General features: G+C 44.7%; 1 protein-coding gene across 1 annotated transcript in view; it reads left to right on the top strand.

The window, feature by feature from the left end:
• LOC141153341 (sodium/hydrogen exchanger 2-like) overlaps positions 1-17,133 on the top strand; it is an 86,880-nt gene extending 69,747 nt beyond the window's left edge. Inside the window, exons 7-12 of the mRNA XM_073638056.1 lie at positions 402-472; positions 7,477-7,650; positions 7,803-7,905; positions 10,542-10,670; positions 11,360-11,420; positions 16,496-17,133. Coding sequence (XP_073494157.1) covers positions 402-472; positions 7,477-7,650; positions 7,803-7,905; positions 10,542-10,670; positions 11,360-11,420; positions 16,496-16,602 — 645 coding nt within the window. The 3' untranslated portion in view covers positions 16,603-17,133. The remainder of the gene's footprint in view (positions 1-401; positions 473-7,476; positions 7,651-7,802; positions 7,906-10,541; positions 10,671-11,359; positions 11,421-16,495) is intronic.
• The last annotated feature ends 345 nt before the right edge of the window (positions 17,134-17,478 follow it).

Genomic DNA, 17,478 nt, shown 5'->3' on the forward strand with positions numbered 1-17,478 from the left:
ACTGCGCACAGTGACCTCACCGGAGGAAGAGACTGCGCACAGTGACCTCACTGGAGGAAGAGACTGCACACAGTGACCGCACTGGAGGAAGAGACTGCACACAGTGACCGCACAGCAGGAAGAGACTGCACACAGAGCCAACCTGTGACAGTATACTACTGTGAAACCACCACTGTCATCATGGTCCTATCACCTGTTACATGTTCTTGAATAGCACTAGAACTTGTGCATCCACTACATCTACAACTCCCATCAGTTTTCAGGTTTCATACTTACAACTACTACTCTCACTGTGCTCTCGCCTGTTGTTGTACTGGTATTCTCTCTCTCTTTTTTTTTTAAACTTTTTTGACACTTGTGATTGTCGGATGTGTTCACAATAGTCTGTATCCTGTCCGCAGCTGATGGATCATCTGATCGCTGGGATGGAGGACGTGTGCGGCCGCTGGGGTCAGATGTACTGGAAAGAAAAGTAAGGAGGATGCAGACATTAACATGGAAAATAGCAATCAGCCAAGATCGAGAGCAACAACGTAACAAGCAAAGCGCAACACAAAGTAACAGCGCAATATACGGTGACACAAAGTAACAGCACAATATACAGTGACACAAAGTAACAGCACAATATACAGTGACACAAAGTAACAGCACAATATACGGTGACACAAAATAACACAGCACAATATACGGTGACACAAAGTAACGGGCACAGTATACGGTGACACAAAGTAACAGCACAATATACAGTGACACAAAGTAACAGCACAATATACGGTGACACAAAGTAACAGCACAATATACAGCTACACAAAGTAACAGCACAATATACGGTGACACAAAATAACACAGCACAATATACGGTGACACAAAGTAACAGCACAATATACGGTGACACAAAGTAACAGCACAATATACAGTGACACAAAGTAACAGCACAATATACGGTGACACAGTAACAGCACAATATACGGTGACACAAAGTAACAGCACAATATACGGTGACACAAAGTAACAGCACAGTATACGGTGACACAAAGTAACGGGCACAATATACAGTGACACAAAGTAACACAGCACAATATACGGTGAAACAAAGTAACAGCACAATATACAGTGACACAAAGTAACAGCACAATATACAGCGACACAAAGTAACACAGCACAATATACAGTGACACAAAGTAACACAGCACAATATACAGTGACACAAAGTAACACAGCACAATATACGGTGACACAAAGTAACAGCACAATATACAGTGACACAAAGTAACACAGCACAATATACGGTGACACAGTAACAGCACAATATACGGTGACACAGTAACAGCACAATATACAGTGACACAAAGTAACAGCACAATATACAGTGACACAAAGTAACACATCACAATATACGGTGACACAAAGTAACAGCACCATATTCAGTGACACAAAGTAACAGCACAATATACAGCGACACAAAGTAACACAGCTCCTCCTGAGCTGAAGATACATAGCCTGTAGACTTGCTTCTCCAAACTTACAACCACAGAAAAAAAACAGGGACTAGGCATTTAACCTTGCTCAGCCACACCCGAGGTGGAGATATGGTGAATGACCTCCCTCTCGTCTCTGTCATTCACCCAAAACCACTCCCTTCACAATGGTTATTTAATCCCCCAAAATATAACATGCTGGAGAAAAGTTGTAGGTTCAGTTCATTAATGCTAGCAGCCGGAGTGACACATACCTCCCCTCACATATAACACCAGTGACTCTGTCACATATTCTGAATTCTGGAGAGGGCATCAGCATTAGTAACTTCCTGGGACTATGGTCCACGTGAAAATTAAAGTCTTGGAGACCTAAGAACCACCTAGTTACCCGGGCATTCTTACCCTTCTTTTACCTCAACCACCTCAAAGGGGCATGGTCTGACACCAGTTTAAACTTTCAGCCTAGTAGGTAATATCTTAGCGTGTCTATAGCCCATTTTATGGCTAAGCACTCTCTCTCCACAATGGCATAATTTTTTCCGCAGGACGAGAGCTTCCGACTCATGTACAGGATGGGATGCTCTTCACCATTTATCTCTTGGGACAGCACGGCTCCTAGGCCAACTTCTGAGGTGTCTGTCTGGACCACAAATTCTTTAGTAAAGTCTGGTGCGACCAGGACCGGCTGCTTACAGAGCGCTATCTTCAGCTGTTGGAACGCCATTTCAGTTTCAACCATCCATTTCACCATTGTTGATTTGGTGACCTTTCAGAAGGTCAGTCAGTGGCACAGCCATCATGGCAAAATTTGGGATAAACCGCCAGTAATATCCCACGATTCCAAGAAATGCTCTCACCTGCTTCTTGGAGAGTGGTTGCAGACAGTTCTGGATTGCCTCGATTTTATTGAGTTGTGGCTTAATTTCGCCTCTCCCAACGACATAGCCTAAGTACTTGGCCTCCTCCTTCCCAATGGCACATTTTTTCGGATTTATAGTAAATCCCGCCTTCCTCAGAGCATCCAGAATAGCCTGTACCTTTGGCAGATGACTATCCCAGTCTGGGCTAAAGACGACAATGTCATCAAGGTAGACTGCGGCATACTTCTTAAGTGGACCGAGGATTCGATCCATGGCCCTCTGGAAGGTGGCTGGGGCCCCCTGCAGTCTGAAAGGCATTCGGGTGTATTGGAAACACCCATAAGGCGTTGAGAAAGCCGTCTTCTCCTTGGCCCTCTGGGACATGGGGATCTGCCAGTAGCCCTTCATCAGGTCAAGGGTGGTGATATAGAGCAGGTCCAAGCCTCTTGATGAGTTCATCGACACGGGGCATCGGGTATGCGTCACACTTGGATACCTCATTCAGCCTGCAGTAGTCGTTACAAAATGTCCACTTCCCGTCGGGCTTTGGCATGAGAACGATGGGACTCGACCATCCGCTCTTTGATTCCTCTATCACACCGAGGTCCAGTATCCTCTTCACCTTGGTTGTTATCTCCTGACAGTGGGCTTCAGGAATCCTATAGGGCTTAAGGTTTACCCTAACATGCGCTTCCATCAGCACGTCATGGTCAATCACCTGCATATGCCCCGGCAACTCCGAGAACAGGTCACGGTTCCATTGCAGCAGCTCTCTACACTGTTGCTTCTGGGCCGGCGATAGTGTCTGCTATCGTGACATCCTCGACTTTGGCTTTGGGACTGGTTCCCAAACAAGGAGCTCAGAACTTTTCCTGATTTTGCCATTGCTTGAGCAAGTTGACATGGTACACTTGGTGCGGCTTTCTTGGGCCAGGCTGGTGGACTTTGTATTTCACTTCGCTGAGTTTCTCTACCACCTCATACTCGCCTTGCCACTTGGCCAGGAACTTGCTCTCGACGGTGGGGATAAGCACCAGAAAGCAATTCCCAGGCTGGAACTGCCTCAGCCTCACTGATTGGTTGTAGACCCTTGCCTAGGCCTCCTGTGCCTGGAGGAGATGTACCTTCACGATAGGCTTTCGCCATTCTCTCCTGCATCTGGCCGACATGTTCTATGATGCTCCGGTGGGGCGTAACCTCGGCTTCTCAGATTTCCTTGGCAATATCCAGGAGCCCTCGTGGATGTCGTCCATGCAGTACCTCAAACGGGGAGAAACCAGTAGAGGCTTGCGGAACCTCCCTTACTGAGAAGAGCTGGAACGGTAGCAGGTAGTCCCTGTAACGACCATCCTTCTCTACAACCTTTTTGAGCATCGCTTTTAAGGCTTTATTAAAGCGCTTCACCAGGCCGTCTGTCTGCGGATGGTAAACGGAGGTTCGCAGCTGGGTAATCCGGAGGACCTTGCACAGCTCCTTCATTACCTTGCCCATGAACGGGGTTCCTTGGTCCGTTAGGATCTCCTTCGGCAGTCCGGTCCTGGCAAATATATGGACAAGTTCCCGGGCTATGCTCCGACTGGACGAGTTCATTAGTGGTACTGCTTCCGGGTACCGGGTCGCATAGTCCATAACCACCTGAATGTATTGGTGGCCCCGTGCCAATTTAACTAAGGGCCCCATTAGGTCCATGGCAATCCTCTCAAAGAGATCCTCTATCACCGGTAGTGGGATTAACAGACTACGGAAGTGGGAAGAGGGGGCGGTTATCTGGCAGGTGGGGCATGACCTACAATAGTCTAGGATCTCCCGGTAACACCCTGGCCAACAAAACCTCCTCATTATCCTCTCTTTAGTCTTCTCGACCCCCAGGTGTCCCCCCAGAACATGTGAATGGGCCATATCTAACACCCTCCGTCGGTATGACTCTGGAACTAACAGCTGCTCCACTATCTCATCACCCCTTGGTTTGGTCATCCGATATAATAACTCCCCCTGAACTGCAAAGTGTGGGTACCTGGTGTCTGCCCCCAGCTCTTGAGCAACCCCATTACAGACAGTAACATTGTCCTACGCCCCCTTTAAGGTCTAGTCCCGACCTTGAGTTCTCTTCAGGCACCTCTAGCTCTGGGAGGTCAGCCTCCTCGGTCACAGTCTCGTCCTCATCGCCGGCAAGGACAAAAAATGGGAACTCATCTCCTTCAGATTTCAATGGGGGTATTTCCTTAGGGACCCGGCTTTTGTCCACGCGACTCAGTCCGGTTCCCTTTCCCCACAAGTCCCAGAACAAAGAACTCAGTTTTGCAGGCATAAAGGTAAAACAAAAAAAACAAATAGTAACACAGTCCATATGTGTGCAGGTTTGCCTGTACCAATTTGCAGCACCCTTCAGCTACTCCTGAACTGAAGCTCCACAGCCTGGAGAGTTGCTTCTCCGAACTTACAACCATAGAAAAAAAAAAACAGGAACTGGGAGCATTTAACCTTGCTCAGCCACACCCCGAGGGAAGATATGGTGAATGACCTCCCTCCTGTCTCTGTCATTCACTCAAAATCACTCCCTTCACAATGGTGATTTAACCCCCCAACATATAACATGCTGGAGAAAAGTTGTAGGTTCAGTTCACTAAGGCTAGCAGCCGTAGTGAAACATACCTCCCCTCACATATAACACCAGTGACTCTGTCACAACAGTGAGAGAAAGTAACAGCACAATATACGGTGACACAAAGTAACACAGCACAATATACGGTGACTCAAAGTAACAGCACAATATACAGTGACACAAAGTAACACAGCACAATATACGGTGACTCAAAGTAACAGCACAATATACAGTGACACAAAGTAACACAGCACAATATACGGTGACTCAAAGTAACAGCACAATATACAGCGACACAAAGTAACACAGCACAATATACGGTGACACAAAGTAACAGCACCATATTCGGTGACACAAAGTAACAGCACAATATACGGTGACATAAAGTAACACAGCACCAACATTTTCCATAGTTCTGTACAATTTAGAACACAATAAAAGCAGATGTATTATTAACCCGTAGTGTGATGTTGCAGATGTGCCAGGTCTGTTTTTTTCAATTTGAGACTTTTTACTCGTCTCTTCTTTTGGGTCCTTTTTGCATTTTGTCATGGTGCTGCCTCACTTCTATTCCTATTAATGAGGAAGAGATGGAATCATGATCACAACCTCTGGATTGTCTAATCTGGACTCTGAGCCTCGTGCAGAAATCCCGGCACCTCCGGCCTCGGCCGCTGTCACTGAGGTCATTAATAGTCGTCTGAGGAAGGAAATTATCAGGATCGGCTGCCAGCAGCTCCTGTGTAATCAGTGACCAATGGCGTCCCCAATGGAGACAAGTCTGGTGACACTGCAGCCAGGGGAACACGTATAGGCCACGCAGGCGGCTCACAGTAGTGTGAGAAACATGTGGCCTGGGGGTGTCATGTGCAAAAATGGAGTCCACCAACAAATCAATGTTATGCTGAGCGGTTAGTGCTCCTAGAATGAAGACTAGAGGGTCCTGCTATTGGACATTATGCCCCCAAACCAGAGTCCCGGGATTATGACCGGTCTGACGTTCCCTCATAAAGTGCAACACTAACCTCTCAGAGGCCATCATGGTGCAGAGTGAGACGGCAATGGAGGCTGGAATGGGGGTCTGTTCTCTTCAGAGATGAGTCCCGCTTTTCTCTTTGATGCACCAATAACCATATATTGGAGACAATGTGGGTGACACCATAAAGATGCCTTCACAAGGGAATGTAACACTGGTCCTTCTGGGATTATGAGTGGGGGCATAATGTCCAGTAGCCGGACCCCTCTAGTCTTCATTCCAGGTCACTAACATCTCGATGTCACATTGATCTGGTGGAACCGGTGGTGCGGCCAATTCTCCAAAGTGTCGGAGATTACACAGAAGCTGCAGATCTTGATGATTTGTAAAGAACCTTCCTCAGATGACCATTAATGACCTCAGTGACAGCGGCCGAGGCTGGAGGTGCCGGGATGTCTGCACGAGGCTCAGACAACGGATTGGAGAATCCAGAGGTTGTGATCAGGTCGTGTCCATCACCTGCTGACCGGTGACGTCTCCGTCCCATCATTCCACCACTTTTCCTTCTGGATGTTGTAACTTCAATGTTGAGCAAATATTGTGTATAGTTTGGATTAAACATTGATCGTATATTACATATAGATAATGTATAGATATAATGCATCCACCTTATTGATTGTACAGATATCGTCTATGAATTGTATACGGATTGTATAGATATCGTCTATGGATTATATACGGATTATACAGATATCGTCTATGGATTGTATACGTATTGTACAGATATCATCTATGAATTGTATCCGGATTGTATAGATATCATCTATGGATTGTATACAGATTTTACAGATATCTATGGATTGTATATGGATTGTACAGATATCGTCTATGGATTATATACAGATTGTATAGATATAATCTATGGATTGTATACAGATTGTACAGATATCGTCTATGGATTGTATACGGATTGTACAAATATCGTCTATGGATTGTATACGGATTTTACAGATATCGTCTATGGATTGTATATGGATTGTATAGATATCATCTATGGATTGTATACAGGTTGTACAGATATCATCTATGGATTGTATACAGATTGTACAGATATCATCTATCGATTGTATACAGATTGTACAGATATTGTCTATAGATTGTATATAGATTGTACAGATATCATCTATGGATTGTATACAGATTGTATAGATATCATCTATGGATTGTATACAGATTGTACAGATATCGTCTATGGATTGTATACGAATTATACAGATATCGTCTATGGATTGTATACGCATTGTACAAATATCGTCTATGGATTGTATACAGATTTTACAGATATCGTCTATGGATTGTATTCGGATTGTATAGATATCATCTATGAATAGTATACAGTTTGTACAGATATGGTCTATGGATTGCATACAGATTGTACAGGTATCGTCTATGGATTGTATACAGATTGTACAGATATGGTCTATGGATTGCATACAGATTGTACAGGTATCGTCTATGGATTATATACGGATTGTACAGATATCGTCTATCATTTCACAGGTTTGAACAATTTGATAATCGATGTCTGAGGAGAATTTTGCTGCGAGATCATCAGCCAAAGTCCAGCATCGTCCTCCTGCATGAGAAGCTGGAGAAGAAGCACGCCATCGAGCTCGCCGAGAGCGGACAGCTGTCATACATGTCGCCCTACATGTCGCCCGCTGCGTCTTCGTGGTGAGCGGAACGTCCTGCCCCATGCTGGGTATCCACAGACAGGCGTTAAAGGGGACTGACAAGTTATTAGTACAACTCCATATTTTCCCATTAAATGGAATTACAAGGGTTGTACCGGCCCTTTAATACATTTATTTTTCAATCCCTTTTAGTGAAAGCTACAACCAATCACCGACCAGAGTAAGATTTACCGAGAGGGAGAAGGACGACATCCAGAAAATCCTGGGCACCAGTCTGTATCAGATAAGGAAAAGGGTGAGCGCAAAATGTTTTATCCTCCAGTCACATCCAAAGCTGCAGTCACTTTTCTGCTGTTACATCATGTCAACCTCCAGTCACTATTCTGCTGTTACATCATGTCTTATCCTCCAGTCACCTCCAGAGCTGCAGTCACTATTCTGCTGTTACATCATGTCTTATCCTCCAGAGCTGCAGTCACTATTCTGCTGTTGCATCATGTCTTATCCTCCAGTCACCTCCAGAGCTGCATTCACTATTCTGCTGTTACATCATGTCTTATCCTCCAGAGCTGCAGTCACTATTCTGCTGCTGCATCATGACTTATCCTCCAGTCACCTCCAGAGCTGCAGTCACTATTCTGCTGTTACATCATGTCTTATCCTCCAGTCACCTCCAGAGCTGCAGTCACTATTCTGCTGTTACATCATGTCTTATCCTCCAGAGCTGCAGTCACTATTCTGCTGCTGCATCATGACTTATCCTCCAGTCACCTCCAGAGCTGCAGTCACTATTCTGCTGTTACATCATGTCTTATCCTCCAGAGCTGCAGTCACTATTCTGCTGTTGCATCATGTCTTATCCTCCAGTCACCTCCAGAGCTGCAGTCACTATTCTGCTGTTACATCATGTCTTATCCTCCAGAGCTGCAGTCACTATTCTGCTGCTGCATCATGACTTATCCTCCAGTCACCTCCAGAGCTGCAGTCACTATTCTGCTGTTACATCATGTCTTATCCTCCAGAGCAGCAGTCACTATTCTGCTGTTGCATCATGTCTTATCCTCCAGTCACCTCCAGAGCTGCAGTCACTATTCTGCTCTTACATTGTGTCTTATCCTCCAGAGCTGCAGTCACTATTCTGCTCTTACATAGTGTCTTATCCTCCAGAGCTGCAGTCATTATTCTGCTGTTACATTATGTCTTATCCTCCAGTCACCTCCAGAGCTGCAGTCACTATTCTGCTGTTGCATCATGTCTTATCCTCCAGAGCTGCAGTCACTATTCTGCTGTTACATCGTGTCTTATCCTCCAGTCACTTCCAGAGCTGCAGTCACTATTCTGCTGTTGCATCATGTCTTATCCTCCAGTCACCTCCAGAGCTGCAGTCACTATTCTGCTCTTACATCGTGTCTTATCCTCCAGTCACCTCCAGAGCTGCAGTCCCTATTCTGCTGTTTCATCATGTCTTATCCTCCAGAGCTGCAGCCACTATTCTGCTGTTACATTATGTCTTATTCTCCAGAACTGCAGTCACTATTCTGCTGTTACATCATGTCTTATCCTCCAGAGCTGCAGCCACTATTCTGCTGTTACATTATGTCTTATTCTTCAGAGCTGCAGTCACTATTCTGCTGTTGCATCATATCTTATCCTCCAGTCACTTCCAGAGCTGCAGTCACTATTCTGCTGTTGCATCATGTCTTATCCTCCAGTCACCTCCAGAGCTGCAGTCACTATTCTGCTGTTGTATCATGTCTTATCCTCCAGGCACCTCCAGAGCTGCAGTCACTATTCTGCCGTTGCATCATGTCTTATCCTCCAGTCACCTCCAGAGCTGCAGTCACTATTCTGCTGTTGTATCATGTCTTATCCTCCAGGCACCTCCAGAGCTGCAGTCACTATTCTGCTGTTGCATCATGACTTATCCTCCAGTCACCTCCAGAGCTGCAGTCACTATTCTGCTGTTACATCATGTCTTATCCTCCAGAGCTGCAGTCATTATTCTGCTGTTACATTATGTCTTATCCTCCAGTCACCTCCAGAGCTGCAGTCACTATTCTGCTGTTGCATCATGTCTTATCCTCCAGAGCTGCAGTCACTATTCTGCTGTTACATCGTGTCTTATCCTCCAGTCACTTCCAGAGCTGCAGTCACTATTCTGCTGTTACATCATGTCTTATCCTCCAGAGCAGTAGTCACTATTCTGCTGTTGCATCATGTCTTATCCTCCAGTCACTTCCAGAGCTGCAGTCACTATTCTGCTGTTACATCATGTCTTATCCTCCAGTCACCTCCAGAGCTGCAGTCACTATTCTGCTGTTGCATCATGTCTTATCCTCCAGTCACCTCCAGAGCTGCAGTCACTATTCTGCTCTTACATCGTGTCTTATCCTCCAGTCACCTCCAGAGCTGCAGTCACTATTCTGCTGTTTCATCATGTCTTATCCTCCAGAGCTGCAGCCACTATTCTGCTGTTACATTATGTCTGATTCTCCAGAGCTGCAGTCACTATTCTGCTGTTACATCATGTCTTATCCTCCAGAGCTGCAGCCACTATTCTGCTGTTACATTATGTCTTATTCTTCAGAGCTGCAGTCACTATTCTGCTGTTGCATCATGTCTTATCCTCCAGTCACTTCCAGAGCTGCAGTCACTATTCTGCTGTTGCATCATGTCTTATCCTCCAGTCACCTCCAGAGCTGCAGTCACTATTCTGCTGTTGCATCATGTCTTATCCTCCAGTCACCTCCAGATCTGCAGCCACACCTCACTGCAGCCGTCTGCAGACCACCCATAATACTAATCCTCTCTGGATTTCTGATCGATCTGATGGGTCCCCAGTGACAGCCGCCTCCAGAATTGTGAATGCAGCTCTGAGTATTCTCAGTGATTAGAGTTAACCTAATGACGGACATTTTCTCATCACCACAGACCACGGCCTACAGTAGACACACGCTGACTGGGGGTCCCGGAGCCAAACAAGCCAAGGAAATCCTGATCCGCCGGAGGCAGAGTCTCTCTATCAATGCCACCGCGTATGAGCAGCCACGTAGGAAGCAGGTGACACCACAGCACTGCCATACCTCTACTGGGCTGACACTCTGTTACAATGTATCAGTGCAGCCAAAGGCAACAGTCTGTTATGTGTATCTGGGAGGATTGTCCAGACAGGATCCAATTGTCACAGACCCTCAGATGGAAGAAAGATGACTTGGATGTGAACAAGAATGTTTAAATTTACTAAACGCAAGGAAAGATCTGAAGAGATTAAAAATAGTAAAATCTATGAAGAAGTTGCAGAGTTTTTTTCATTATGTACTGATTGAGCAAATTTACATTAAACAGGAAAACCCCTTTAATTAGTGATAATGATTCTTCTAGCTGCAGTTTATACTTTGGCCACTAGATGGCGACAGAGCAGCACAGATTTGCAGCATCTGCTATAGACTAATGAGACAGCAGGGATGTCCTGCAGGTGGCGCCGTCAGCTGATGTCAGGAACCCCAAAAGTTATCCCCCCCAATATCCGTGAGGAATTCTGCATCATAAAGCCTGTGGTTAGAGGATGAAAAGATGTGACTGTCACACCTTAGTCCTTTATAGATGGGATGGGTCCGAGGTGAGGGTCTGAGCTGCTGGTGATTGAGATAATCTTATAACGGGTGAAGAGAGGAAGTTATTACATCCATGTGCAGACTATATAATGATTATCCTAGAACATCAGCTTTTATTTTTCTTTGGCCCCACAGAGCGCCCCGCTGATCCAAAGAGGAGGGGAGACGAAGCCAAGATTATTCCGATCACTAACTGGTGAGTGAGAAACTACAGACATGGACGAGTTGGGATCGGGTTAGTAAAGTAAGGGTTATGGGATTAGAGGCAGGGTTAGGTCAGGAGGATTTGGTTATTAGTGTTAGGGTTAGTGCGGTTAGGGTATTAGTGGTAGGGTTAGATTAGTAGGGTTAGGGTATTAGAGCTAGAGTTAGATTAGTAGGGTTAGGGTATTAGAGCTAGGGTTAGATTAGTAGGGTTAGTGGGGTGAGGGTATTAGTGGTAGGGCTAGATTAGTAGGATTAGTGGGGTTAGGGTATTAGAGCTAGAGTTGGATTAGTAGGGATAGTGCGGTTAGGGTATTAGTGGTAGGGCTAGATTAGTAGGATTAGTGGGGTTAGGGTATTAGAGCTAGAGTTAGATTAGTAGGGTTAGGGTATTAGAGCTAGGGTTAGATTAGTAGAGTTAGTGGGGTGAGGGTATTAGAGCTAGGGTTAGATTAGTAGGGTGAGGGTATTAGAGCTAGGGTTAGATTAGTAGGGTTAGAGTATTAGAGCTAGGGTTAGATTAGTAGGGTTAGGGTATTAGAGCTAGGGTTGGATTAGTAAGATTAGTGGGATTAGGTTATTAGAGCTAGAGTTAGATTAGTAGGGTTAGGGTATTAGTGGTAGGGTTAGATTAGTAGGGTTAGGGTATTAGAGCTAGGGTTAGATTAGTAGAGTTAGTGGGGTGAGGGTATTAGAGCTAGGGTTAGATTAGTAGGGTTAGGGTATTAGAGCTAGGGTTAGATTAGTAGGGTTAGAGTATTAGAGCTAGGGTTAGATTAGTAGGGTTAGGGTATTAGAGCTAGGGTTAGATTAGTAGGGTTAGTGGGGTTAGGGTATTAGTGGTAGGGCTAGATTAGTAGGATTAGTGGGGTTAGGGTATTAGAGCTAGGGTTGGATTAGTAAAATTAGTGGGATTAGGGTATTAGAGCTAGAGTTAGATTAGTAGGGTTAGTGGGGTGAGGGTATTAGAGCTAGGGTTAGATTAGTAGAGTTAGTGGGGTGAGGGTATTAGAGTTAGGGTTAGATTAGTAGGGTTAGGGTATTAGAGCTAGGGTTAGATTAGTAGGGTTAGTGGGGTGAGGGTATTAGAGCTAGGGTTAGATTAGTAGGGTTAGGGTATTAGTGGTAGGGCTAGATTAGTAGGATTAGTGGGGTTAGGGTATTAGAGCTAGAGTTGGATTAGTAGGGATAGTGCGGTTAGGGTATTAGTGGTAGGGCTAGATTAGTAGGATTAGTGGGGTTAGGGTATTAGAGCTAGAGTTGGATTAGTAAGATTAGTGGGATTAGGTTATTAGAGCTAGGGTTAGATTAGTAGGGTTAGGGTATTAGTGGTAGGGTTAGATTAGTAGGGTTAGGGTATTAGAGCTAGGGTTAGATTAGTAGAGTTAGTGGGGTGAGGGTATTAGAGCTAGGGTTAGATTAGTAGGGTTAGGGTATTAGAGCTAGGGTTAGATTAGTAGGGTTAGTGGGGTGAGGGTATTAGAGCTAGGGTTAGATTAGTAGGGTTAGGGTATTAGAGCTAGGGTTAGATTAGTAGGGTTAGGGTATTAGAGCTAGGGTTAGATTAGTAGGGTTAGGGTATTAGAGCTAGGGTTAGATTAGTAGGGTTAGTGGGGTGAGGGTATTAGAGCTAGGGTTAGATTAGTAGGGTTAGGGTATTAGAGCTAGGGTTAGATTAGTAGGGTTAGAGTATTAGAGCTAGGGTTAGATTAGTAGGGTTAGAGTATTAGAGCTAGGGTTAGATTAGTAGGGTTAGAGTATTAGAGCTAGGGTTAGATTAGTAGGGTTAGTGGGGTGAGGGTATTAGAGCTAGGGTTAGATTAGTAGGGTTAGAGTATTAGAGCTAGGGTTAGATCAGTAGGGTTAGAGTATTAGAGCTAGGGTTAGATTAGTAGGGTTAGAGTATTAGAGCTAGGGTTAGATTAGTAGGGTTAGAGTATTAGAGCTAGGGTTAGATTAGTAGGGTTGGAATATTAGAGCTAGGGTTAGATTAGTAGGGTTAGAGTATTAGAGCTAGGGTTAGATTAGTAGGGTGAGGGTATTAGAGCTAGGGTTAGATTAGTGGGGTGAGGGTATTAGAGCTAGGGTTAGATTAGTAGGGTGAGGGTATTAGAGCTAGGGTTAGATTAGTGGGGTGAGGGTATTAGAGCTAGGGTTAGATTAGTAGGGTTAGAGTATTAGAGCTAGGGTTAGATTAGTAGGGTGAGGGTATTAGAGCTAGGGTTAGATTAGTGGGGTGAGGGTATTAGAGCTAGGGTTAGATTAGTAGGGTGAGGGTATTAGAGCTAGGGTTAGATTAGTGGGGTGAGGGTATTAGAGCTAGGGTTAGATTAGTAGGGTGAGGGTATTAGAGCTAGGGTTAGATTAGTGGGGTGAGGGTATTAGAGCTAGGGTTAGATTAGTAGGGTTAGAGTATTAGAGCTAGGGTTAGATTAGTAGGGTTAGAGTATTAGAGCTAGGGTTAGATTAGTAGGGTTAGAGTATTAGAGCTAGGGTTAGATTAGTAGGGTTAGAGTATTAGAGCTAGGGTTAGATTAGTAGGGTTAGAGTATTAGAGCTAGGGTTAGATTAGTAGGGTTAGAGTATTAGAGCTAGGGTTAGATTAGTAGGGTGAGGGTATTAGAGCTAGGGTTAGATTAGTAGGGTTAGAGTATTAGAGCTAGGGTTAGATTAGTAGGGTTAGGGTATTAGAGCTAGGGTTAGATTAGTAGGGTGAGGGTATTAGAGCTAGGGTTAGATTAGTGGGGTGAGGGTATTAGAGCTAGGGTTAGATTAGTAGGGTTAGAGTATTAGAGCTAGGGTTAGATTAGTAGGGTTAGAGTATTAGAGCTAGGGTTAGATTAGTAGGGTTAGAGTATTAGAGCTAGGGTTAGATTAGTAGGGTTAGAGTATTAGAGCTAGGGTTAGATTAGTAGGGTTAGAGTATTAGAGCTAGGGTTAGATTAGTAGGGTGAGGGTATTAGAGCTAGGGTTAGATTAGTAGGGTTAGAGTATTAGAGCTAGGGTTAGATTAGTAGGGTTAGAGTATTAGAGCTAGGGTTAGATTAGTAGGGTTAGAGTATTAGAGCTAGGGTTAGATTAGTAGGGTTAGAGTATTAGAGCTAGGGTTAGAGTATTAGAGCTAGGGTTAGATTAGTAGGGTTGGAATATTAGAGCTAGGGTTAGATTAGTAGGGTTAGAGTATTAGAGCTAGGGTTAGATTAGTAGGGTGAGGGTATTAGAGCTAGGGTTAGATTAGTAGGGTTAGAGTATTAGAGCTAGGGTTAGATTAGTAGGGTTAGAGTATTAGAGCTAGGGTTAGATTAGTAGGGTGAGGGTATTAGAGCTAGGGTTAGATTAGTGGGGTGAGGGTATTAGAGCTAGGGTTAGATTAGTAGGGTGAGGGTATTAGAGCTAGGGTTAGATTAGTGGGGTGAGGGTATTAGAGCTAGGGTTAGATTAGTAGGGTTAGAGTATTAGAGCTAGGGTTAGATTAGTAGGGTGAGGGTATTAGAGCTAGGGTTAGATTAGTGGGGTGAGGGTATTAGAGCTAGGGTTAGATTAGTAGGGTGAGGGTATTAGAGCTAGGGTTAGATTAGTGGGGTGAGGGTATTAGAGCTAGGGTTAGATTAGTAGGGTGAGGGTATTAGAGCTAGGGTTAGATTAGTGGGGTGAGGGTATTAGAGCTAGGGTTAGATTAGTAGGGTTAGAGTATTAGAGCTAGGGTTAGATTAGTAGGGTTAGAGTATTAGAGCTAGGGTTAGATTAGTAGGGTTAGAGTATTAGAGCTAGGGTTAGATTAGTAGGGTTAGAGTATTAGAGCTAGGGTTAGATTAGTAGGGTTAGAGTATTAGAGCTAGGGTTAGATTAGTAGGGTTAGAGTATTAGAGCTAGGGTTAGATTAGTAGGGTGAGGGTATTAGAGCTAGGGTTAGATTAGTAGGGTTAGAGTATTAGAGCTAGGGTTAGATTAGTAGGGTTAGGGTATTAGAGCTAGGGTTAGATTAGTAGGGTGAGGGTATTAGAGCTAGGGTTAGATTAGTGGGGTGAGGGTATTAGAGCTAGGGTTAGATTAGTAGGGTTAGAGTATTAGAGCTAGGGTTAGATTAGTAGGGTTAGAGTATTAGAGCTAGGGTTAGATTAGTAGGGTTAGAGTATTAGAGCTAGGGTTAGATTAGTAGGGTTAGAGTATTAGAGCTAGGGTTAGATTAGTAGGGTTAGAGTATTAGAGCTAGGGTTAGATTAGTAGGGTGAGGGTATTAGAGCTAGGGTTAGATTAGTAGGGTTAGAGTATTAGAGCTAGGGTTAGATTAGTAGGGTTAGAGTATTAGAGCTAGGGTTAGATTAGTAGGGTTAGAGTATTAGAGCTAGGGTTAGATTAGTAGGGTTAGAGTATTAGAGCTAGGGTTAGATTAGTAGGGTTAGGGTATTAGAGCTAGGGTTAGATTAGTAGGGTGAGGGTATTAGAGCTAGGGTTAGATTAGTTGGGTGAGGGTATTAGAGCTAGGGTTAGATTAGTAGGGTGAGGGTATTAGAGCTAGGGTTAGATTAGTAGGGTTAGAGTATTAGAGCTAGGGTTAGATTAGTGGGGTGAGGGTATTAGAGCTAGGGTTAGATTAGTGGGGTGAGGGTATTAGAGCTAGGGTTAGATTAGTAGGGTTAGGGTATTAGAGCTAGGGTTAGATTAGTAGGGTGAGGGTATTAGAGCTAGGGTTAGATTAGTGGGGTTAGGGTATTAGAGCTAGGGTTAGATTAGTGGGGTGAGGGTATTAGAGCTAGGGTTAGATTAGTGGGGTGAGGGTATTAGAGCTAGGGTTAGATTAGTAGGGTTAGGGTATTAGAGCTAGGGTTAGATTAGTAGGGTGAGGGTATTAGAGCTAGGGTTAGATTAGTGGGGTGAGGGTATTAGAGCTAGGGTTAGATTAGTAGGGTTAGGGTATTAGAGCTAGGGTTAGATTAGTCGGGCTTGTAGGGTTAGCAGCTTTCAGGGTGCACATCGCTCTCATCATTCATGTGCATTGGTTGCGGGGGTCTTCGTGCTGTGATCTGTGTTACGGCTTTTGTCCCATGTTTCTTCTTTTGGTGACAGTTGGGGAAAGCGACCCCTCAGAGCGATACAAGAAGGAGCTGCCCGACTGCGAGGATGACACAGAAGAGACGATAGAAGAGATAGATGAAATCTCCGCCATCTCCTGAGCCTCATCCACCATCGCACCGAGGCCAAAGCTTCTGGTCCCACAACGCAGAAGCCGTAGACCTCGATAGATCCGCACAGCTGAGGGTTTGTTACTTTGTACTCAGTCTAGACAATTCTTTCTGATGTACACAGCCGCGCACACCCCCATCCTCTCCTGCATTCCCATCTACCCTGTACTGACACATTGTAACAACCCCCTCAGCTGTGAGAAGCCTCGGCTCAGGACACAGATTCAGGAAACAGCGTTACGTTTTGTATTTTTTTTTGTCCACGTGACTCTGAATGTGTTTTAGGGGGTGGGAGGAGGATGATGGGAGTTATCCTGGAAATATTCTGCATAAAAATGTCGCTTATGAGCAAAATCTTCATTTATTGTTTATGATGGAACCGAACTGAAAACGCGATTCTGTCATTTCCACAGAAAGCGTCAATGCCGCAGAAAGTGTAATGGGTGTGTAAAGCATGGTGGAGCACTGGAGTGTCAGCTCCGAGGTCTAGGGGCTGCACACTGGTTACACGGGGAAGGAGACTCAGTAACTTACACCCTGAGCCGGGGCCCCTCTTTTATTGGGCCCCATAGCAGTTGCCTGCGTGTTACGTACATTCTTGCAACACAAACCTCTGTGGGGTTCACATATTTTGGATCCATTGTATCAAAATAAAAAATAATGGAATCCACAACCGGGCGGTGCGGCGGCGGCGACACGGAACCGACTGCCGCAAATTCTAAGTGATGAGTAACGTGATACGACTGGGGCTATACGACTCCCATGATGCTTTGCTGCTGATCATATTCACTAATAATTGTCCACTAGGTGGCGCTGTTCTATCGGATTATATTACTGTTATTTCTTATACTATATAAAAATCCTTTA

This window comes from Phyllobates terribilis, unplaced genomic scaffold (assembly GCF_046119375.1).
Source record: "Phyllobates terribilis strain yellow unplaced genomic scaffold, ASM4611937v1 Scaffold_7__3_contigs__length_470593459, whole genome shotgun sequence".
Taxonomy (NCBI): Eukaryota; Metazoa; Chordata; class Amphibia; order Anura; family Dendrobatidae; genus Phyllobates; species Phyllobates terribilis.